Here is a 26,122-nt window from a genome sequence, read left to right on the forward strand (position 1 = left end):
CTACTCGAGAGGCTGAGGCAGGAGAATCACTTGAACCCGGGAGGCGGAGGTTGCAGTGAGCTGAGATTGCACCACTGCACTCCAGCCTAGGCAACAGAGCGAGACTCAGTTTCAAAAAAAAAAAAAAAAACAATTAGATCTTAGTCATTCCTTCATGAATCCCAAAATTAAGATTGTATTAAAGACTGTAAATCTTGTTTGCATTAGTAAATTTTTAATTATAAAAATTCAATGCTATCATAAAACATACATGAGAAAATTGTGACATTAATCATCTAACTTGAGAACTAGAAGTAATTTGGGTGCCAGGTGCAGTGGCTTGTGCCTATAATCCCAGCAATGCAGGAGACTAAGGTGGAAGGATTACTTGAGTCCGGGAGTTGGAGTTCAGCTTGAACAACACAGCAAGATACTATCTATATAAATGAAAAAGAATTAGCCAGGTTTGTTGGTGCATGGCTGTAGTCCTACCTACTCAGCAGATGGAAGCAGGAGGATTGCTTGAACCCAGGAGTTCGAGGATGCAGTGAGTTACGATCATGCCACTGCACTTCAGCCTAGGCAACAGTGCGAGACCCCATCTCTTAAATAAAAAAAAAGAGAAAGGGAATTTTGCAATACTAAGTTAAGCTTTTCCTAAGAGGTAGTCTGAAGTGTACAAATACTGCAGCAGGGAATTATTCACCTAAATATTTAATCTTCTTTATAGGTCAATGTATGCAAACACAGTATTTGAAAATCCATTTCATATAATTTGAGATCTCAGACTTTTAAATAGGTAGTCTGGAATATAAACATATAGATATTATGAATACTCTTGTAAAACAAAAAGGAGAATTGTGTAACAAAGTAGGGTATCCTGGCTGGAGGCACCTCCAGGCATAGGGAAAGTTGCGTAACAGGTAGGTGAGTAAAGTGCTCTCTGCAATAGAAAAGAATCACTTGGTGAGGCCAAAAACTCCTAACAAATCCTAATATGCAGGTAAACTTCATCATCCAAAGGGCTGATCGGAATTTTAATACTTCCATTGCCAAAAATCTGACTCTATTTGAGGAGTTTCAGATGGAAGCCTTTAACCTTTAAAATGGAAATCAAAGGCAAAGCAGAATTTTGCTTTAAAGAAATTCCTTTCATAGGAGATAAATTTCACTAAAATTTTAATATGGTATTTGGAAAATATGAAAACAATTAAAAATCATATATAAGTATCAAAATAATTTTTAAAGTCCTTTTTAAAGGTACTTAACTGTTCTAATCCTAAATGAAAGAAAATAATCCTAATCAATATTGTTTTCCCTCCCATTTAGAAAAAGCCTTGAAACTCGATTGAATTTTCTTACAAGCATACTCAAAGGACCAACAATCAGTCTACAATTCTAATTCTTTCCTATTAAAATTCCTGTTGATAGATGTTGTTAGTTTATAGCCAAACTTTGTTGGAAATAATTTGAAGAAAAAAAAATCAAAACCTAGAGAAGGCTCATTCACTATTCAGAATTTTCTGGATTTAAAAATCTTTCAAAGTATGTTGTATCACTTATTTTCATCAGTTAACTTCATGGCTCTTAATGATATATTTTTTAAAGTGATGCTTCTGTTATTTTCTGCAAAACGTCATTCTGCATAAACTTTACTGCAAAATAGACCCATCACTGTTTCTCTTTCTCTCCATTATTTGTTTATCCTGTTCTCATAAATTTATCTTTAAAAAAATCCATTTGAAAAACTGTTACTTGTGATATCCTATTTTCTAAAACCACTATTTTAAATCTAGTTTTTCAGTTTTGTTATTTACCTGGAATTTTGTTTCCCCATTTCCTTAAATGATTTAAACTTTGAGGATTGGCTGATGATTCTTCTACTGTCATTCAGTACTACAAAAGGAAAACTGATATTGGTACACATATTCCAAATACAGCTTTTAATAGTACCTGTGTGATAGCTCCCTCTCACTATTTTTAATCTTTTATAATGTGAAGATCTAGAACCAATCCTTAAATAGTAAGTTAGAACACAATCTAATACAGAATCAATCATATTCAGCACACCCTGAATGCAAATACTTCATAATACAGTTTTACAGTTTAATGGACAATGTTTAACATGGCACCTCTCAAATCTGATATATCTTGTGGTGCTTACAATTTGCCTTACACTTTCATTTAAAGTTACCCTGTTCTCCACTCACCACATGTATAAAATATCCTATTTTTTCTCTTAATGTTTTACAAACCGGTAATTTTCACTATCAGTAGCAGATCTTTTTATAACTCACCCTATGTTCCCCAAAATATACCAATAATATAATGATTAGATTAAAAAACTTGGCATCTTTTTAAAAAAAATGTGCTTTCTTTTCCGTGTATAAGATTCTACTATACCATTTATGAATAACACCTTAGTTACCTAACACCTACATACCTGCCCCTGTGAGAATTTACCTTAGTCTTCTAAGACTCTATCTTCAACAGTTAGATAAGTCAATAACCAGAGTTCAAAGAAAAGTAGTAGTTACTTTTTAAGACCAAATTATTGGATAACTGGTCTTGTCAATATGGCTTAACATTAATATGGCTATAACATAGGGACTAGCCCCTGTTTTTTTTTTTTTTTATTAACAATGTGACCTGATCACAATTCTTTAAAGTCTAGACTAGTTTTCCGTATGTTTTCCACATTTTATTCTGACATCATATCTTTTAAAAACAAAAGGATGCGAACATTTGCACTTCTCAATTTTTTTTTTTTTCCCATAGATGTAGTTTCACTTATTTCCTTCAGGCTTTTTATCAGCAAGAAGCAATGTCTGATTTTGATACCACCCATTTGCTGTGAAAATGTAAGAAGGCGTCATCTTCAAAGCAACACTCCAGTTGGGCTTCTTCATTGTTTAGCTGCATGATTTCTTCTAGGACATTTGTAACAGACACAACATATACAGAATTTCAGTTTGGGTTTTTTTATCCTTTTTTTTCTTTTTTAAAATAAGTATGTTTTCTGCTTATTTGTGTTTTCTTTTCTTTGAATATATTGCACAATATTTTATTATTAAAAAAAGGTTTTATGTCTCAGGCAAAAAGTTTTTCTCCTTCACTCGGGAGGTGTTAATGTGTATTATTTTCTAAAAGAGGTAAGTGGTTGTCTGTGTGGCCATCCTCAAAAGGAACCTAAGGAGAAAAGGAGGGAAAAAAAGACCAAAGAATTAGTTTTATTCCTTATACTCTTTCCTCTAAACACAAGGTTTTATTTTGGGCAATCCTTTCTAGTAACCAAAAGCTACTATTCTCTCTCTCTCTCTCGCTCTATTTCTCTATCTCTCTATCTCTATCTTTTTTGAGGCAGGGTCTGCTCTGTCACCCAGGCTGGAGTGCAGTGGTACAATCATAGCTCACTACAACCTCAACTTCCTGGGCTCAAGTGATCCTCCCACTTTGGCCTCCCAAGTAGCTGGGACTACAGGCTTGCACCACCTTGCCTAGCTAATTTTTTCTATCTTTTGTAGAAATGGGGCTCTTACTATGTTGCCTTGACTGGTCTCAAACTCCTGGGCTCAAGCGATCCTCCCGCCTTGGCCTCCCAAAGTCTTGGGATTACAGGTGTGAGCCACCATGACTGGCCCATAGACTTAACAATGATTCTAAGATTTAGAGATCAGCACCATGTATACTACACCACTTACAGAATTGACAGGTTTATAGGATCCAAGTCTGAAACGACAGCAAATTATTTCAACTATAAATTTTCCAATTCCATGTAACATGCCTGTAATAAACAATAAGTTTATGCTTTTAATTATTTCCCAAACTGTTATTTAAGAATAAATAACTATAATGGAATAGATTACGGAAGAAAACAAAGCAGTTTGCATTATTCACTTCCATGGTTAAAAATAATCGAGAAAGATTTTAAAACAAATGAATTTCTTTTCAAAATCACAAGGCCACATAATTCACGATCTGAGCACAATCTTTTTTTTTTTTTTTTTTTTTTTTTGAGACGTCTCGCTCTGTTGCCCAGGCTGGAGTGCAGTGGTGCAATCTTGGCTCACTGCAACCTCCACCTCCCAGCTCAAGCAATTCTTGTGCTTCAGCCTCCCAATTAGCTGGGATTACAGGCATGTGCCACCACGCCCGGCTAATTTTTTATATTTTCAGTAGAGACGGGGTTAAGCCATGTTGGCCAGGCTGATCTGGAACTCCTGGCCTCAAGTTGATCTGCCAGCCTTGGCCTCCCAAAGTGTTGGGATTATAGGCATGAGCCACTGCACCTGGCCTAAACACAATCTTTTCAAGGTTTTCCCACACCAATACAATTTTGGAAAATAAATGATGTCAACAACACAAATTTAAATAGATTGAAATGAAGCAATAACAAAGAATTTCGAAAGAAAAGCTATTCATTCATTTAAAAATATGATTCTAAGTATAATAAACTACCCAGCTCCATCTAATACTGAATAAGGACTGAAGATGAAAATAGAATTGTTTCCTTTTTCTCTATTGTACTTAACTCTCAATTTTCATCATTACAATTCAACAAATAATCTTAGCGAATTCCAGGATCTCAGGACAAAAATCATAAACATGTTACTGATTACAAATCTAGTTTCATGTATTGCATAATTCAAAGTACTATAACATATGATTTTACATACTGTACAGTTAAAAATGCCTTAAATGCCTTCTAGGCATTTTCATATTTAATCCTATAGCACACTTGCAAATTAGGTATTATTATTGCTATTTTTACTGATTAGAAAACCTCAGAAAAGTTAGGTGATCTATTCCAAGCTACCACCAAGTAAATGACAGAACTTACATTCAATTCTACTTCAATCTGATGTTAACACCCAGGATCTTTCCAACTCACCATTATATAATCTACCTTACATCACTGAATACAATGAAATTAGTTATGTTTACTGGTTAGTCAATATAATTTTGGAGTTTTGTAATTAAAGCAAAAGCTATTTAAACACTGAAACATGAAAATCTGTATACTTCTTGCCCCTTTGAGAAGAAGCAACTTAAGTATAAGCAACACTTTCAGAAATTAGACAAAAAGGAAATGGTTGTTAACCTGTTGTTGAAAAGATTCCTCCAACAATACCACAGAGTCTTACAAAAAACTGCCAGAATGGCATGTGCTCCTCAGTAACTGTCACCATAAGAGAACTGAGATCATATTTCATAAATATCCCAGAGACTCCATGGCTGCCTGCAGCATGGTTAATGATACGTTCCTAAAAGGGAGGCAAAAGGAAGGGGAGAAATAGGAGGAAGAGAGAAACAGAATTCATGTCATCTGGTTACTTACATACATTCAATATTAAGCCCTGAAGCCCTACTGTAAAAGAAGGACATCCACATTTCCTTATGAACTGTCCTACTAGACTAAGCTCTTCAGAGACAAATTATTTTGTATTCTTTGTGTGGTTAGCTTTTGAAACTATCAAAAGAGCAGAATCATTCTTTTTTTCTCAAAAAGGTCACCTTAGATACAAGTTTTCTACTGAGCTCAAGAGCTTACAAATGTATGGCATGTTCCTCACGCTATAACTAAACTGCAAGCTTTAGGAATACAAATAATGAGGTTAACTACTACCAAGGGAAATTAAAACAGTTTTATGTAGGGCATTACAAAACCCTTTCCCTATTACTAGGCACAATACAGCTTTATAAGCCAACTGATCAAGTTTCCAGTAAAGTGACTACATCTTAAAGCTCTAAAATGCTCAATATCATGCTGAGTTATAAATATATTGTCACTACCTATAAGGGTAGAAACTGTTTTAGGGATCAGGGCATACACATAATGAAAGACTAATAATGATTCACTTTGGGTTCCAGGACTAATGAATGTCAGCCCTCTCCCTCCCACCCCCTATCCTGCACTTTACTAACCCCAGTTACTCCATTCTTTTTTAAGTTAAAAAACTATTTTAGTCACCCTATCAGTATAAACACATCCTTCAACAGTCAAATGCCCTAGGATTCTATTACATATATATTTTTGGTTTTGTTAGTTTAAAAATATACCCTGGAGATATTTTCCTATCAGTATATAGAGATCCTTCTCATTCGATTTTTAACAATTGCATCTTCCTCCAGTGTGTAGATGTACCATCTGGGTTGTTTCCAATCTTCTACTATTACAGATAACAATGCAATGAATAGCCTGAAACACACATTTTTATATTTTTGCCCACCGTATCTTTGGAATAGCTTTCTTGAAGTGCAATTGCTGAGTCAAAGGGTAAATGCATAGGTCCTTTTGCAGATACTGCTAAACTACCTTCCACAAAGATTATGCCACTTTGCATCCCCATAGCACTGCATGTTTGCCTATTTTCCCCAAAGTCTTGTCAACTCTATGTATTGTCTTGAGGTGTTTGCCAATCTTACAGGTGAGAAATGGAATCTCCCTACTCCTTAAAGAAATGTTGAAAAGCACAATATGTTCTTGTATAAACTTTACCTAGTTTCTTTGTGTGAGTGTACATACACACATACCTATACATATATATGCAGTTATATGAACTTGTACTTTCTCCCAAGCCAAGTGAAAAGCTATAGACACATGACACTTCACCCCTAAAAACTTCAATACCTAATCTCATAAAAAAAAAAAAAAAAAATTCCACAATTATTGAGGGCATGGTCATCATGAGTTATAAGGCTAGTAAAAGAAAACACTATATAAAGGAAAGCAAAACTTTTAAAGCACTTAAATTTTGTCTTAGAATTCTTCTGGATACAAGTGTTTGAATATTCACCATTCAAACACAAAAATAAGAAAACATGACCCCAAAATAGATAAGAAATCTATTAAACTGTCCAATTCCAAAACTTTGCTCATCACTGTCAGTATTTATTTATATGGCCATACCACCCTGAGGTAGTGGAATGTTCTTCATCACAATCAGATGAATACAAAGCATTAATTTAGGAAGGCAAACTCTCTAAATTTGCTGTCTAATCCATGATAACCATGTATGCCCAGAGAAGGTAGTATATTTATTAATAAATAAATAACATAGAATTCAAAGAATCTGCTGCCAGATCAAGAACTGCTTATATCAATTTATGAGAAAACATTTACAAAATTAAGACATTAAGAATAAAATAATTAAGGCAATCACAATTTAACAATTTTAAGTCTTAATGCAATAGAAAACCTTTCAGATTTTTTAAATATCTACTTTTATTGCTTTAGAATATACTAATATTCATTTCTGATATATTTCTGATTTAAAAAAAATGTTAATTCATTTCAAAACTTCCACAGATTTTTAAATGAGGGAAGACACCAAGTAAAACACCACCTTATTTTGTATCCAGGAAACTTTAAAATGCTTTTTTAAAAAAATCACCAAATTATTTTACCGGTTGGATTCAACTTACCCTTTCTGTCACAGAAAACTGATGGGTGTCTGCTGATATTTTATATGTATGTAGTTTTGTTGGCACAACTGTAATAAAATATTGGAACATCTGGTTGTCTAGAATACAAAAAAAACTATCAATTCAGTAGCAACAAAAGTACTGCCAAACATATTCTTCTATTAAACACGTTTAACTTGAAATCTAGCTGGATGTGGTGGCTCACACCTGTAATCTCAGCACTTTGGGAGGCTGATGAAGGAGGACTGCTTGAGTCTGGGAGTTCGAGACCAGTCTGGTCAAGAGAGCCAGACCCTGTCTCTACAAAAAATTTAAAAATTAACTGGGCATGGTGGTATGCACCTGTGGGTCCCAGCTATTCAGGAGGCTGAGGCAGGAGGATCATATGAGCCCAGGAAGTCAAGGCTGCAGTGAGCCATGATTGTGCTACTGCACTCCAGCCTGGACAACAGAGCAAGAACTTGTCTCAAACAAACAAAAATTAAAACATTTAATCTGAAATGTAATGTTACATACATCTTAATGTCTAACAAAAAAAATTTTTTAAAGAACCAGTGAAAGCAACATATTTATACTCAGTAAAACAAGTTCTCAGTAAGCATAAGGTGGGCAACAGAGATGTTTAAAAAATGAACTGGTGACTTAGTTAAATATTCCTTAAAATCATTAACATCCTTTTATCAATTATGAAAAAGTAGCATTTTTCTTTTTCCTTTTTTTTTTTTTGGGATAGGGTCTCACTCCATCGCCCAGGCTGGAGTGCAGTGGCGCAATCACGGCTCACTGCAGCCTTGACTTCCTGGGCTCCAGCAATCCTCCCGCCTCAGCCTCCTGCGTAGCTGGGACTACAATGCACACCACCAAACCTAACTAAATTTTTTTCATTTTTAGTAGAGACAGGGTTTTGCCATGTCACCCAGGCTGGTCTCAAACTCCTGGGCTCAAGTGATCCTCCTGCCTCGGTCTCCCAAAGCGCTGGGATTATAGGTGTGAGCCACTGCACCCAGCCAGCATTTCTTTATAGTACAGAAACTAAGAATAAAATAAAATTATAAGAGAATAACACCACAAGACACATTTTCAGTTTCTACTAATATCTTAAGATATACACTAAACCAAAATCAAATTAGCTAGCCTTTGAATAAATACAAGGAACTGATATTACAATAGGAAGAAAACTAAAGAAACTACTCAATGATGGCCTGGGGTTACTGTATAATCAAAAGGATCATTTTTATACAGTCATTAGGCATCTCTAAGTTTGACACAAGTTTTAAATACCAGAATATTATCAATTACTAATTAACTGTAAACAATTACCCATTCACATAATATAAAACATGTTAATTCTCCAGGTCTACAGAATTCTCTAGAAAAATTATAATTAGATACACCCATCCATAGATTCAACTAGAGAAGCAAGTAAATGTTTTTATTATCCTTTTGTTAGAGATGAAGCAACTCAAGTACAGGGATGTTAAGAAACAGGCCAAAGTCCAAGTTATTAAGTGGCAGAGTGAGAACTTGAACCCAGGCGGTTTCACTCAAGGGGAATATGGTCTTAAATTTAAGCAGAAAAAATTCTCCCAGATTTAAATAGAAGCTTGCACCCCTTTGTACATAAAAGAGTAAAAGCTTTGACCTTCCTTTCCATTTCTCTCTCACTCATAGAAGGAATGATTCATCTGCAAAAAGTAATCATGTGTGGCTAAGCCACTCAACTAGATAGTATAGGCATTCTTTCTCTTAGACAGACAGCTCTGTCTTCAAGACATACACATCCACCTCTCTACCATTAGGAAAGTGAGCCATCCCTGCCATTTGAGAAGCTGGCAGGGTAGGAGGAGTACGGAGTTAGGTTGTCTAGTTTGTGGCAGCACATATAGGTTGTTTTATTTCTACCAGCTTCATTAATAATAAAGCTGCCTGCAATGCTCTCAAAAAGATAATCGCTCAGCTCACTTATTTACTTCACTCAATTTTTTTTCAAATACCACAGCCTCTTCCATGCCCTTTCTCGTATCATAGGCAATCTCCTTTATTTTGTTCAGAGCCGTTTGCCCTAACACTTATTACCTAAAGATCTAATTCCCTATAGGAATGTGTGCTCTATGAGGGGCAGGAACTATGTCTATCTTGTTTATCCAAATCTGTACTGCATTAAAGATGTTAATTGTTAAGTAACTCCTGCAATACTTCTGGAGAACATCAGGAAAGGGATAGTTACCTGACACAGCAGATATGTAATGTTGATTTTTTTCTTTTTGGAAAAAAAGGCTGAATAAAACATATATTACGAGGGAGAAAAGTATACAAACTGCTTTAAAGCTTTGAATAACCTGATGATACTCACCTAACGGCATTTCAGAATATGACTCTAAATACCTCTTAGTTTCTCTGAATTTATAAAGAAGTACACTTAAAAACAGCTTTTTGAAAATTGACTTGTTTATATTTAGAAGAGCTTCTGTACAAAAATTTGTAGTTCATTTTAGCATCTTGAAACAAAGCATTGACCAGTATGTTTCCAAATGAGCATCTCTCAGGTAACACGCAATGCATTTCAGAGGAGAATTAACATATGCTTAGATTACAGATTAGATTATACTGACTAAAGCTTATAAATCTCAAAATGTTTCCATCCACACATTTCTAAATTTAGTACACTCAGGTTTCCTGAAGTGAAACATTCCCACATGAACATAAAATATCCATGAATGTAAATCAGTATTCTAAATTCTAAACATCTTTAATATATGATTATAACACTGCTAAAAAGTAAAGAATATGAATAAATCTGAATAGGATATTAATAAATCTACTTAAATTAATAAAAAACTAAATCCTTAATTACAATTTTACAAAGGATAGAATTCCTACTAGCTGAATAAGCTTCAGAAATCCTTAAAATGTCCAATAGCTGGAACATGGTATATAATATGACTATTTTAGAAAGAGGCCATCGAAAACCTGCAGAAAACATGAGAACAGACTACTTTCTAAAAAACTAAGAAAATGATCTTTCCATATTTGGATAGACTTGATACTTTAAATGGAGCAGAAGGTTAAAAAGAACATTTTAAAAAGGTTATCTGTGCTATAATGTACTCCTGCTATGTTAATAACCAAACCATTCCAGAATAACTAGGTTTCTGGTGTTTGTAAAATTCTCCAGAGAGGTTTCTAAAATGATATATATGCATTTTAAAACTTTGAACCTATATTATACAAAGAAGAAAATTCTTCTCATAATGTTGAACCTTTTTTTCATTCTTATTCTTTGGTGAATACAAAAAAGTGCAGTTATGCCCTGTTAATGTATTAACCTTTCATCTATTTCTACGGTTTAAATTGAACTCCTGCCTTTTAACTCCTTCATCTTTTAACTCGAATTTCTTTATTCTGTTCTATGGCTCTTTTTGAATATTCAAATTTCATCCACTACTAGGACAAATTCTCTTCACACACATCTCACTCACCAACCACTTAAAGATTATCTTTACACAGTAGTTAGGAAGACATTAAAAATGTATTAATATTCAGGTTATAAGCAAAATTTTCTACATGTAAAATCCAACAGTAATTATCAAATACTTACGATCTATAGCAATTTTTTCAGTTCCATCTAAAGGATTAATAATTGCTGGAACAAGCTCTCCAAAAGACAAATGATCTATTCTATGAGAAAAATTGTAAGCTAAAAGGCAAAAAATAAAAACAACTTAGCAGAGAAATTATATTATTCAAAATTACATGTTACAGACTGGTTTACATCCTTATCTATTCTCAAATGAAAATGTTTAAAATCTTCAAGGATAATAATACAGTATTTTAAGCCACATTACTTTGAGAAAAATAAATGTAAATATATGCGAATCAAATGTATAAAATAAATTCTGACAAAATGCTATATCTCAAATTTAATAATTATATACAATTTAACATCTAGAAAATATTAATATATAATGAAAGCCAAAAATATACATCTTTCCTTTTCCAAATCATCATATAGTAACAGGACTGTATTGTCAGAATTGGAATGATGTCCATGTAGCCATATAATAAAACTGATCAGATATATTTTTAATACATTATTGCTAAATGTGACCAAACTAATTTTCTGTGGAATCCATTACTTGTTTTGTCCTCTAAAGCAGACTTTAAGAACTTAAGTCTTAAGACAATCATGATATGAAACTAACCTGAATACTTTATACATGTCTATACATCCATATTTCAATTTGCAAATTGAAATAAACTGCAAATATATTCTTTTCTTTATCCCTAAAAATTAGCAGAAATGTGTACAAAGTTATAGAAAATACACTAGGCTTTCCTCCCTAACCTCAGCAACTCTGAGCCATGACCAAATACAAATGCAGATTAAAGTAAATCAATTTAAAAATTTATTTTTTCCTTTGGATGAATATGTTTTCAAAACAGCTCACTTTCAACTACACTATATCTGCACTTTTAAAAATAATATTTTTTCAAGTACACCTTTACTGAAAAAAAGTCAGAAACTGCTTACATTCATGGTTGACAAGTGCTGCCAAATGTGCATGACCACGAGGATGTGGAATTGCCCTGAAAGGAGAAAAAACAATTATTAAAGTAGTACCATTTATATGTATAATTAATTAAAATCAGAAACTGGATCTTCGCTAAGTTATATAATTTTTCTTAGTACGAAATAACATAAGAATGCATTTGGCCTATTGACTGAGCAGACAAGTCTACTCATCTCAGCAATGCAATAAACTGCCGGAGGTTGGCAAACATTTTTGGCAAAGAGCCAGATAGTAAATACTTTAGGCTTTGTGGACCATGATGCAAAATCAAGTATACTATGTAGTTACATAATGAGAAAAAGCAAATTTTCACAAACTTTTCATTGATATAATAGTAATGAGTCCTTTTTTTTTGTAATACAACCGTTTTGCAGGGAGATTACACTTTAATTGGGGTTTGGAATGTTCCCTATTTTCAAAACTGACCATAAATCTTTATCTGATGATGATGATCTGTAATGAAATTTTAAGTATTTCATCTTTGAAAATATTAATCCACGAGTATGTGTTGAGCATATTCATTGCTTGAAAGACATTTATAGAATTCCAGGAGATTCTTCTCCTAATACTTATTTACTTATAAACATGTTATTATATTGCAGATTAATAACTTCCAATCTAAATTAAAGCAAAATTTCAATTGCGCAGTGAAATGAATTTGAAACATGGAAATTTCCTTTGTATTTGCTCAACGTCTGAAGTTCTGGAACTATAGTTTGAAAGGTCAGAAAATATATTCAAGTATGAGAATGAGTCTAGATCTTTGCTTTAACTTTTGACAGCAAATGCTATCAAGGCATGAAAAGTAAAAGAAACCACTAAAAATCACTAGTCACTGAAACAACTTTACTACAATATAAATTTCATAAACATTGGTTTTGCCGTATACTTTTAGGCTAAATTCATTAAACATTATTAAGTCTGCATGAAACTTAATTTCCAAAAATATTCATTGCTCAATAATTGTAACTGATGGAAGTTTTCTCATTCAGAAAAAAATCAGTCTTGGCACTGAGCTCAAAAAACGTACTGCTAAGCCATCAAACTGCTATGTAGTAGGGCAAGATGGAATATTCAGTTTTTATATCTGACAAAAAAAAAAAAACCATGGAAATGTCAATATTTAGGTCCAGGAGAGCAAATGAAGTTTACCACTGACACACCAGTTTAAAATATAAAATCAATTCAAATATTTTCTGCAAAGTACTACTGATGATACAATGGATAACAATAGGCATTAAACACTACATTTTCACAAGATTTGAAATGTATTCTAGTAGGCCTTTTTCTGCTCCACACACCACCATCAGTTATAATACATTTGTAACATATACCAGATTCCACTTTAGGATGTACTGAATTTGTGTTCTCTCAACTTCTACAAAAATATTCTTGCCTATAGTTTTTGTTGAAAGCAGGCGATTCACAGATACTAATTCTTTAATCACTTCAAATTCAGCATTGATTCCTCGAATAAACAATAAGCAGTTCTAGTAACATCTGTCCACTCATCAAGAGTTTAGGAACTACTCAAAATCTGCTGGCTTGTTTTTTAACTGGCTATTAGATACTGCTCTCAATGTCCTCATCTACTGGAACACTCTTCTTGAAGAAGGCTAGTCATCTGATTGTCTAAAGTAAATTTATTTTTTCTGGAGTCATTTCTTTAGCTTTGGCAGTCAAACATTGCTTCACAGACTTATCAATACTTGGATGGCTTTCCTTACTTGCTAAACAATGAGGCACTTAAAGATTACAGCTTCATTTTTATGTTTTATGATAAAATTCTATAGTGTTTGGATATTCCATTTTTAATTTTCTAATTTTTCTGATCATTGCTTTTTTATAGGTTGGTAATATTGTGATGAATGCTCAATCTGGCACCATCAACATATACTGTATTCTTTTAAGCACAATTAAATAGTGTCATTGCTTAATACGCAGGATGTTCTGCAGCCAAATTTGATCAAATAATCCATGGTACACTGTGCTTTAAAAATGCAACATTTGAAGTCCATATTTCTTTTTTTTTTAACATAGTGATACAATAAATAAATAAAATGTTGCAGGACAGACACACAGCACTTTTAATGCTGTCAAATTATAACTGCATCACTACAATTCATAGTACACCAAAGTACAAAGTAATGAGAGAGTCATATACGGTCTCTGCCAGAATTACTCAACTGTGGTACTGTAATACAAAAGCAGCCATATATAAACAAATGAGCATGGCTATATGCCAATAAAACTTTATTTTTGGACACGAATTTAAATTTCATATATTTCTCACGTATTATATTACTCCCCTTCTGATTTATTTTCAAATATTTAAAAATGTAAAAACCATGGCTGGGCAAGGTGGCTCACACCTGTAATCCCAGCACTTTGGGAGGCCAAGGCGAGTGCATCACTTGAGGTCAGGAGTTCGAGACCAGCCTGGCCAACATGGTGAAACCCTGTCTCTACTAAAAATACAAAAATTAGCCGGGCGTGGTGGTGGGCTACCTGTAATCCCAGCTACTCAGGAGGCTGAGGCAGGAGAATCACTTGAACCTGGGAGGCAGAGATTGCAGTGAGCCCAGATCACGTCACTGCACTCCAGCCTAAGCAACAGAGCGAGACTCTGTCTCAAAAAAATAAACAAACAAATAAATAAATAAAATTTAAAAAATAAAAATTTAAAAGCCCTTCTTAGCTCAAGAACCATACAAAAACAGGTAGTAGGCTGGATTTGGTATACGAGCTGTAGTTTACCTACCACTGCAGTAAACCTTTGTTCTGTTATACACTGTTATCTTTCAAATTTAACCTGTTCTTTTAGCACCTTTACACTTCTACAAATAAGTACTATCTTTCCCTGTTCCTGGTTAAAAAAAATAAAAAAATCACCTTGAAGATCTCTTTTACCACAATCCTGCTTTACCCAGTTACTAATTCTAGCAATTAACTAAAAAACTGAAAATAGAAACTCTCCATAAAGGAGCCTTCTTTCTTTATAACCAATTAACTGTCTGTCACCATTGTCAAATTTCAGAATATGCCCTAGTAGGTCTAAACATTGTTTAATTTGTTCTATGTGTTACCTAGCAAAACACCAGGCATTTTAAAAAAGGCAATACAATGATTAGGGCAATGTATTAACTGACATTCAACATAAAGTATACTAAACCCTTGCTCAATAAAGCATTTCCTGATGCACTGGAATGATTGGTAGTTTGGTCTCGTAAATTCTTCTGTGTTCACAGTCAAGTATATTACCTCAAGCTTACTATTAAAAAGAAAGTCTACTGTCATCAATTATTCCTAGCTCCAAACATATTGTCAGTCTAACAGTGTTCCTACTGTTATTTTCAAACAAACAACAAAGTTTTTCTGAATAACCAAATTACAATACTACATGTTGAATATCCCTTATCCAAAATGCTTGGGATCAGAAGTTTCAAATTTTAGATTTTAGAATATGTACATTTTATTTGCCAGGGAGGCCTCCCTAATCTGAAATCTGAAACACTCTTAAGCATTTCCTTTGAGCATCGTGTTGACAATGCTCAAATCTGGAGCATTTTGAATTTCCGACTTTCAGATAAGAGATGCTCAATCTATACGTTTGACCTCAATGATCTCTCTCACCGCCCAGGATTCTACTCTGAGAGAATAGAGCGCTGTTTTAAATAATATTTCCTTCTTCTTTTATTTTTTTAACAGGTGTATTCATTTTATGAAATAACAGCATAAGTTAGCATCTTCTTCAAAAAATTAAATTTAAAAATCAAATTAAATCACCCTAGCACAGATGACTGTAGTTATCTGACACTTGTTAAAACTCTGCATAGGGAGGATGGATATTCAGAATTTACCTATTTCTTTTCTGGGATATTTTCTACCCTGTCAGACAAGGATCTAGCCTGAATGACTTTCAGTGGAGGAAAAGTTGTTCTGAAAATTGGTGGGGGGTGAAGACAGGCATTTTGAGTTGTCAGAATTATTGGGAAGGGGTTGCTATTGGGATTTACTGGACAACAGCCACAGAAACAAGGCATCCTGCAATGAAATTGACAGTCTCACACAAAAAAGAATCATTCCAGGTTTTGCCTGACTTTCAAATGCTCTAAGAGATACTCATGTACATGAAAAGCCTATTATAAAAATCTGAGTCTAGAACTAAACCCCATTTAGCTATATAAAGTTGTAGTTTTAATATACACTAAATTTCCCAGAAAACTAAGGGAAGCTTATATTCTGTTTTGTTTAATATTACAAAGAGGTATTCCTATTTCTGAATATCAGCTCATCAACGGAAATGTCACTCATGATATCTGAGTAGCCAATACATCTGTTTCAGTCTGCATTTGTAGCAATTATACACTTAAAAATTCTACATATAAGTGGCAAGCATCTGCCTACTTCATTATGTCTTCTAGTGTATTCACGCTCAAGCATATTGAAATACATATTGTGTTACAAATTATGTTCCTTTTATTACTCTTTTAAATTACAGTTGAGATTGACATTGTGTCTGAGAGGTAATATGAGACCTTCAAAAAGATCAATATTGAACTTGACAAATGTAACACTAAAAATTAGGAGTGGGTTTACAGGATATCCCTGAGATGACAAGATATGAACCAAATGCTTTTCCATTCGGCCTCTCTGATAGTGTGAGTTACCACCTGGGAAGGAAAGTGAAATTGTGAAAAGACCAAAAACAAATTTTAAAAAGGGACATAATACAAAGTCTGATTATAATATTTGTCAAAATTTCCCTCTTTGAGTTGGTCGTGGACTAGAATATTGTTTGTATCCAAAGGTGCAATAAAATCTACTAAATTTCTTTAAGCTAAGATTTCAAGACATTCCAAGGTTCCCAGCAACAGGTTGGGTTGGAGATGGGTAATGGTAACAAAACAACAAAACATAAATTTCAAGAGATAATGAAGAAAAATACAAATGTTTGATCTGAGTATTGTAAATACTGAAATACTTTTTCATAGAAATCTAATGTTATCTCTATATGTATTTTATAAACTTCCAGCCATGCTCTTTCCTGCTGTATGCCCTTCCCTCCTTTATATATTCAATTCCTCCTCTTCTCCTAGTGTTCAAAGGTCTTCCTCAATAAAGTCTCCACTGACTTGCAGCGTAAGTTTAATACCTTGTTAAATAGTCTCTTATCAGCCATACTTCTCCTTTACAGGCTCGATACAACTATAATTAAATAATTATTAATGTATTCACTGCCTAAGTGTGGATTTTCTTACAGAATGTCAGGCGTATTTAAAATAACAAGTCATATTTATACTGTATAGTTTGGAATAAAATAAATAAAAAAGGGCAAAAACCCTTTATTTTTTTCTTCACTGTCTATCCTTAGTTTCTAGCACAGTACTTTGCACATAGCAAGTACTCAAAAACTGTCTTGTACAATAAAGAATTGTTCAGTTCAGCACTCTACATGGAAAAGAAGGGAGGGAAAGATGGATGGATCTATTTATTCATTCAAAAATTTAACAAATGTTTATGACAATTTCTGTGCTGAGTGCTGCTCACATTTTTCCTTAACTTTTACCTAATTTAACTTTATTCTAGACACTGCTAATTTCTAACTTTATTAAAACACTTGTCTAGGATTAATCAAGAAATTACATTTTGATGAGGACCACCAAAACGTTAAGACAAAAACCTAATACCATACCAAAAAAAATGAACAAATTAATGAAATGTCTAGGTAAGAGCTCTCTGGCCACTAAAACCTGGCAAGTAGAAGGTTGTAATTGATATTTACCTACAGTTCAGTTACTTTAATATACAAAACATGACATGACTGCTTTACTTCTGTTTTGAAGTAGTTTTTAAAGTTAGTAGTCTTCTCTATCCTGAGACTGAAGCCCCAGACAACAATCTCAAGACATTAAAAATACATATACACAATATTTTAAGCAAGCCTTTAGTAGTTAGCTGTATTTATTTGATTAGCAAAGTATTTACTTTTTTTTTTTTTTTGGATATAGAGTTTTGCTCGTCGCCCAGGCTGTAGTGCAGTGGCGCGATCTCGGCTCACTACAACCTCCGCCTCCTGGGTTCAAGCGATTCTCCTGCCTCAGCCTCTCAAGTATCTGGGATTACAGGTGCCTGCCACCACACCCAGCTAATTTTTTGTATTTTTAGTAGATATGAGGTTTCAACATGTTGGGAAGGCAGTTCTTGAACTCCTGACCTCAGGTGATCCACCCACCTCGGCCTCCCAAAGTGCTGGGATTACAGGCGTGAGCCACCGGCCAGAATTTACTTTTAACCAAGCTCCAACTTTGTCTAAAGTATTTTCAGTAAGTGAAAAGAACATACTTGCCCACTGTTATGTGAAAATTCCCTGCTACTTTATTGACATATAGATGGCCATGAATTCTGCATGCATCTGGAGACTGTGATGAATCATCTTCTCTGTTAAAATAAGATATATTATTTAAAGTACATTCAATATAGTTACCATTTTATGATGGGAAAAATGTGTATAGAAAAAAAAATCCCTAAAGATCATTTTTTAGGTAATATTCTAAATGTTAAAAATAGAATAGCAGTTTCCTGAAGTCTAGACATTTATAAAAATTATACATCTATAAAATGGGAAAAAAGTATTTAATATCTATTACATTTACATAAATTTGAAATTCCATAGTTTTTCAACTCTAACCAGAGGACTAAGTCCAGTGACAGAAGACTAAAACAAAATAATTAGTCCAAAAAGACATATTTTTTTCATTTATTTCTGGTACTGTAGCAGGGAGAGGGAGGGAGGGCAGAAATATGATTGAGGTAAAGGAAAGGCATGCCACCTAAATTTAAAGAGACAGTGACATTTTCTTCCTAAGCAAATGTAAAATCTTGTATATTTTTATTATGTTTATGATTATAGCATTTCCAAATATCCACTAATCTTTTTTTTTTTCTTCTGAGACAGAGTCTTGCTCTGCTACCCAGGCTGGAGTATAGTGGTGCAATCTTGGCTCACTGTAACCTCCACCTCCTGGGTTCAAGCTATTCTCCTGCCTCAGCCTCCCAAGTAGCTGGGACTGCATACATGCACCCACCACGCCCGGCTAATTTTTTTATATTTTTAGTAGGGATGGAGTTTCACCATGTTGGTCAGGCTGGTCTCGAACTACTGACCTCAAATGATCCGCCCCCCTTGGCCTCCCAAAGTGCTGGGATTACAGACGTGAGCCACTGCGCCCAGCCTCAAATCTTTAATTAAAATGCAAAAACGGAAAATAAAACAAAATTTCTAACCAAAGCTTATATATCCTCAAAATAGTAAATGAAACTAATTTTTCTTAACACTCAATATAATTTTATGTGGGGGTATACCATGCATAAAAAAGAAAATTAAATGCAAACAAATATTTGTGATAATTCTGATCAAAATCACAGGCTATAAATTTAAGAACAAAAGGCGTCTTTATAGTACAGAATGATTCTATTTTCCCTTCCTAAGAAAAATAAGATTCAGAAAACTAAACCAACACTTTAGTTTTAACTATGTCAAAGTTAATTCATAATAAACAGTTGCACATTTAAAATACAGATCTCACCTTGGTGGAAGAGCTGTTGATGCACTTTTAAAAGCACTTTTAAATATCACATCTTGAAGTGAATGCTCTTCTTGCAGCCTACTCTGAATCAGCTGCAGCATCCTAAATAAGAAGCAATAATTTAGAACTACAGAAAGGTACACAAAGAGAGCTGACACTTATTCAAAAATGACAATGTTTAGCTGACTTAGTTAAATCATACATTTATTATTATAGGATTTCATATTCTAAAATAACATACCAAGTTTTCTTTGGTAATTTCCTTGAAAGCAAGTGAGGCAGGGTGGCTAGAGGTCTAATAGCTGAGCTCCATAAGCCTGTTTGATCCCATCAGTAATGGATGTGCAGTCAGGACCACCAAAGTAGGGCTTCTACTCACTTAAGTATCTCAATTCATCTTTCATGCATACATGCACAATTAACAAAATTCTTATCTTTGTCAGACATTGAATGAAATATTGTAGATACAAAGAGTAGGACAAATAAGGGGCTACACAATGGACTTGATGGACTTGAAGTGGTACATTACTCAGTATAAACTCATACCACAAGTAACTGATTTTCATTACAAAAATTTTTCTCTCTACAATACTTCTACCATTGAGCCATGTTAACTCCTACAATTTTCAGCAATAACTTTGTGTCATCAGATGTAGTCCTATTTTATCTCTTTTAATTCTATTTCTTCAAATAACTAATATTCCAAATCATCTGTAGTAAAGTTCAAACTTGGTAAGTACAAATGTTATACACAATGGGAAGGGAAGAATAAATAGGCAGAGCACAGATAATTTTTACAGCAGTGAAATCATTCTGTATGGCAGTATGGTAGATACATGTCATTATACATTTGTCAGAACTCACAGAATGTACGTTCAACACCAAGAACGAACTCTAATGTAAACTATGGTGATGATGATGTGTCAACACACATTCACTGATTATAACAACTATATCCAGTCTGATGCAAGTTGTTGATAATGGGGGAATCTGTAGGGGGACGGGTATATGGGAACACTACTTTCTGCTCAATTTTGCTGTGAGCCTAACTACTCTAAAAGAAAAATACATACATGTAACTTGAAAAAAAGTTATAAACATAGGTACTCACAAAAAGAAAGCAAATGTGAATCTCATAATACTTTACCATCCCACCATAATGATAAAATAAGTATTTTCTAGATGTGCAAGCAGAAGATTAAAAACTTACGCATCATCTATCTAGAAAATTAGTATAACAGGCCTATGTAAAATAACAACTCATATTTATACTGTATAGTTTGGAATAAAATAAATCTGAAATCTAGACATAAAAAGTAGAAACCAGAAAGGTTCTGTCCAGGGTTTGAAATTTACAGTTAAAGAGAGATTAATTGTGATCCTAAATATTTTAGGAAAGTATTATAGAACATCAACTGAGAGAAAATTTAAATATCTTAGAAAATTCTAGAAGTAAAGAACATTTTGGTATGCACGTTAGGAAAATATATACCTTGGGTATCTCTAGGCCATTCAAGAGCTATTCAATAATGTTTAGGATCAGAACGTGATAATCTAGGATGCTTCAAGAAGCCAGATCCCATCTTCAGATTCAGACATTTAAAGACTTAAAATCTTTGGATTCAATGCCAGCAGAAATGGAAATCTTCACTTTTTTTGCGTGTCTTGTAATTCGAGAGTTCAACTTTTGAAGCATGGCAGTGATCAAGGAGTTTGATGACAACAAACTATACATACGTGTATATGTATGTATATATTATGTGTGTGTTTATGAAAAAGATTTCTGCCTTCACTGTGCCAATAAATATCCCAGCCTATATTCCACACATGAAGGTATGCAGAAAACTACTATGATGGCAAATTTATATCATCTTAATAGTAAAAATACAATCTCTTCTCCCACTTATTACTAGTTTCAAGCATTGAAAAAAATTCTAAATGAAAGGAGAGATCTCACTTTAATGTTTGTGGATCAAAGTAAAGTATTTCATCTGTGGATGGTTTTCTACTAAAAATTCTAAGAGCCCAGAGACAACTAATATTCAGTGCTTTTGTTCACCCACATTCAATTTCAACTTTCATATAAAAACTCCCTCAAGTGGTGAAACTGGAAATTAAAACAGAAAGACCCTTGGAATATACTTAGGGACTAGGAAAAAAAAAAAACAGGTAAAGAAAAATTTTTTGGAATAATCTTAAACTATATAAAGCCTTTATAAGTGCAAGACATAACCTAGAAAATAAAAAGCAATATATGGGGGTGGGAGACGGAAGCACTTATAACAAAGTACTACTTTCTTTAATTTAAAAATAATTCTTATAAGAAAACTAACCAAGCAAAATAGGCACATAGGCAAACATTTTCACAAAAAAATACAAATGAGGAAAAAACCCTCACAGTCAATTGATTCATAAAGAAATGTTAATTAATAAAAGCATAGTACCAATTTTCACCCATCAAAATGGTATACATTTAAAAAAATTCTAGGTATTCCTGTTGTTGGTGAGGTTGTACAGAAACAAGTACTCTAATATAGCCTTTTGGAGTATAAGTGAAACAATAATTTGGGAGGATATAGGCACTATCAAAATGTTAAATATCCTCAGAGAAAGAAATTCTATTTCTAGAAATACACACACACAAACATGTACAGAATTAGGTTCAAGAGTGTTCATTGAGTATTGTTTTTAATCAGAGTTCTGAAAGCAATCTAAATACCCATCAATAAGGATCCAATTAAATAAACTACAATCTATCCATAAAATAGACCATTATATACATAGAAATGAATCCAAAATATCATGTTAGGTGGAAAAAAGCAACTTATTTCTGTATATATATTTCTATATAGAAATAATTATATATTTTTAAATATAACACATTATAAAAATATATATTATAAAATATATAATGAACATATAAACTTTTATATATTATAAAATATATAATATACTCATATTATATATGATATATAAGAACTATATATAGAATTATGTACTATATATTATATGATTATATGTAAGAATTATAATTTTGCATATATATATACACAGAAATATATATAATATACATATTATATACATACACAGAAAATGTCTGTCTAGAAGGCTACCCAAGAAACTTATCACTGGTTATTACTGCTAGTCAGTGGCATTAGTTTACAGAAAGAGAAGGGGGCTTTTACATTTACTTTGTATCTGGGTGCCCAATCTTTTGGCTTCTCTGGGCCACACTGTAAGAAGAATTATCTTGGGCCACACATAAAACACACTAACTATAGCTGATCAGTTAAAAAAAAAAAAAAAATCACAAAAAAAATCTCATAACTTTTTCAGAAAATTTACAAATTTGTGGCCGGGCACAGTGGCTCATGCCTGTAATCCTAGCCCTCTGGGAGGCCAACGTGGGCGGATCACTTCAGTTCAGGAGTTCAAGACCAGCCTAGTCAACATGGTGAAACCCTATCTCTACTAAAAACACAAAAAATTAGCTGGGCATGGTGGTGTGTGCCTGTAGTGTGCACCAGCTACTCAGGGGGCTGAGGCAGGAGAATCGCTTCAACCTGTGAGGTGGAGGTTGCAGTGAGCCAAGATTGCGCCACTGTACTCCAGCCTGGGCGATAGAGCGAGACTCTGTCTCAAAAAAAAAAAAAAAAGTTTACAAATTTGTGTTAAGCTACATTCAAAGTCTTCCTGTGGGGCCACAGTCTGGACAATCTTGCTTTATATAATTTCTATTCAAATTGAATTTTCAAAATGATCATATATTACTTTTGTAATAAAAAATGTAAATAGTTGATACCATTTTAAATAAAAACTAAAACTTATGAATCAAAGTTTACCAGAGAAAAGATTATGCATGACTTTCTTAAGATCTGATGGTTTTTGAAATTGTAAGGATTATATTATATACCAAATTCTAAGAATTCATCCAAAGAAATCCCTAAAGAAATGTGTTAATCTATAAATAGTTTACAATAGACAAAATATGTCTTAGATTTCTATGGACCACAATACTTTGTTCTCTTATTACCTCTGCCACTCTTTCTGCTGTGGTGAAAGATCAAATACCGTCTGAAATGAAAGAAAACATAATCACTGGCATTGTCAAATTCTCTTGGCTTTTACATCACAATTTAAAGATTTTTTCTTTGAGCAAGAAACATAAACTTAAGTGTTGTTAAAAATAAGTATTCATGGTTTACATTCAACTTCTATAAGTCAAATTAAAATTTTAATGTGCTATCTTTACTGAAAAATAGCATAAAGAAATTTTACGAATCACAAACATTTTCCTGTTACAGTTATCGACATTTACAGGAATATATGCAAGTTGACAATTTATCATATGTACAAAATGGTATCCTAGGGCTTAAAATCATTTAAATGATGCTAGCTTGAAATTCACAAGTATTGGGGTAGAAAAATACAGAGTTATATTCAAGCATCCAAAGCCCAAATTCTTGCTGGTAAAATACAATAATAAAATCAACAATTTTTGAAATGAGTTTAAAAATAGCACAGTAATTCCCAAATGCTTTGATCAGCAAAGAACTATTTAAGATATTTTATCTAGGCATGATCAAAGTTAGACTCGGCTACTTGTAGAGTCAGAGAAAAATATGCAAACTTCTCATAGTAGCTATATCCACAATTTAATTTAGCAACAATAATCCACTTTTCGGCCAGGCATGGTGGCTCAAGCCTGTAATCCTAGCACTTTGGGAGGCCAAGACAGGCAGATTGCCTGAGCTCAGGAGTTCAAGACCAGCCTGGGCAACATGGTGAAACCCTGTCTCTACTAAAATACAAAAAAAACCCTGTCTGTACTAAAACACAAAAAATCAGCTGGTGGTAGGCACCTGTAATCCCAGCTACTCAAGAGGCTGAAGCACGAGAATTGCTTGAACCCGGGAGGTGGAGGTTGCAGTGAGCAGAGATCTTGCCAATGCACTCAGTCTGGGACACAAAGTGAAACTCCATTTCCAAAAAAAAAAATCCACTTTACTAGTCCTAGTTCACAGCTCTACTTCTGTGATTTTTTAATTTAATTATATCAATCTGGAACCTGCCTCTCCCGTAACTGTGAGAGCCTCATGTCTAAGTTTTATATAACCATATGCTTCAAGTTAAATTGTCCCAATCTTTCTGATGTTTCCTTTGATTACACCTCCTGATGAATTTGCCTAAAGCATGCTATCAAACCTTTTTCACATGATAGCACACAAGGAAAATGCTAACATCTATAAAACACACCACAGCAAACCAATAAGGCTGTTGGCAGTTACTCTCCAGCTAATGTATAAATAAAATGATTGACAGTGGCGACTATATGATTTTTCCTTTGAATTCCATAACCTTCTTTGTACAATGTTTACTTAGCACAAAGGTATAAAGAAACTACTTTGTAGGCCCTATGCTAATTCATTATCTCACTTAACCTTCCTAACAACCTTGTGAATTTGTTACTCCTCTTCCCTTTTTGCACATGAGGAAGCAGGAGCTCAAAATGTTACAAACTTTCCAAAATCACAGATAGTAAGTAACAACCAATACACAAATTCAGCTCTATCAGATTTCTTACTTTCCCACCTTTTAAAAATTCTTCTTCTCTTTAAATAGTAACTAAATGCAATAGAAATAGCAGAATAGTAACTATCATAGCATATTGTATGATCATGGCTTGTAAACTAGTAAAGTTATCAGGGCTAGGTTTTTAATATTCAGAGTGCATATTAAAATACTGAGTGAAAAATTTTTAAGTTAAAATGATATTTTTAATAATTTTATATTAAAAATAATTCTTAAACACTTTTATATAAATTAGGACAAAGGAATGAATAGTTTCCTAAAAGCATTGTTAAACACTTTAAATATTACTGATGAAAAGTATACAATTAAATATTTTGAAGTTCTTAACTTTCTCATTAAGATACAACTTTTAATTATAACAATTTAAATAAAATTTTCCTGCTCCATAAACTACTGGAAGAGATGGCAGAAACTGTTTACAATGAAAACAGTCAATAATACTGTCCCAACTGCTTAATTCTAACATATCACTATTGCCTAAAACCTGCAAAGCATTTTGCAATACATTTTGAGAACTACAAAGATGAAAGAATGAAATTAATGATTCTCAAGAGCTTAAAATCCAGCTAGAAAGATAAGAGATGTAGGGGGAAAAAAAAAAAGATAAAATCAGGCATCTCATAAATGTGAAAAAAAAAAAGAGAGTGACCACAAAAGTTAGAATATGGACAGAATGCTAGAGAAACAGTGTAAGTGACTTTTAGAGGATACATTCAAGATTATAATACATAAACAATAATTATCAGCATCCAAAAGAAACATAAAAATGAGGATGCAATCTTTATTATCATCTTAAATCATTTTAAATTAATATTCATATGCTGTAAAGTTTCATGAATTTATACAAGACAACATACAAATGAAACCAAATTGAGAAAGAGCACAAAATAAGTTTATTTCATAGGATAGAAAAACCCATGTGAAAGGGATTTTCCCAGTTCAGAGCAACAGAGAAAATGGGTAATA

At 33.3% G+C, this 26,122-nt stretch overlaps 1 protein-coding gene across 1 annotated transcript in view; it reads right to left on the minus strand.

Moving 5' to 3' along the window:
* Positions 1-2,658: 2,658 nt before the first annotated feature.
* Positions 2,659-26,122, minus strand: part of ERGIC2 (ERGIC and golgi 2) — a 40,549-nt gene continuing 17,085 nt past the window's right edge. Inside the window, exons 6-14 of the mRNA XM_024256751.3 lie at positions 23,598-23,638; positions 19,565-19,666; positions 18,321-18,416; positions 11,936-11,991; positions 11,003-11,101; positions 7,405-7,502; positions 5,081-5,243; positions 3,681-3,763; positions 2,659-3,168 (exon numbers count right to left, since the gene is read on the minus strand). Coding sequence (XP_024112519.1) covers positions 3,106-3,168; positions 3,681-3,763; positions 5,081-5,243; positions 7,405-7,502; positions 11,003-11,101; positions 11,936-11,991; positions 18,321-18,416; positions 19,565-19,666; positions 23,598-23,638 — 801 coding nt within the window. The 3' untranslated portion in view covers positions 2,659-3,105. The remainder of the gene's footprint in view (positions 3,169-3,680; positions 3,764-5,080; positions 5,244-7,404; positions 7,503-11,002; positions 11,102-11,935; positions 11,992-18,320; positions 18,417-19,564; positions 19,667-23,597; positions 23,639-26,122) is intronic.

This window comes from Pongo abelii, chromosome 10, assembly GCF_028885655.2.
Source record: "Pongo abelii isolate AG06213 chromosome 10, NHGRI_mPonAbe1-v2.0_pri, whole genome shotgun sequence".
Taxonomy (NCBI): Eukaryota; Metazoa; Chordata; class Mammalia; order Primates; family Hominidae; genus Pongo; species Pongo abelii.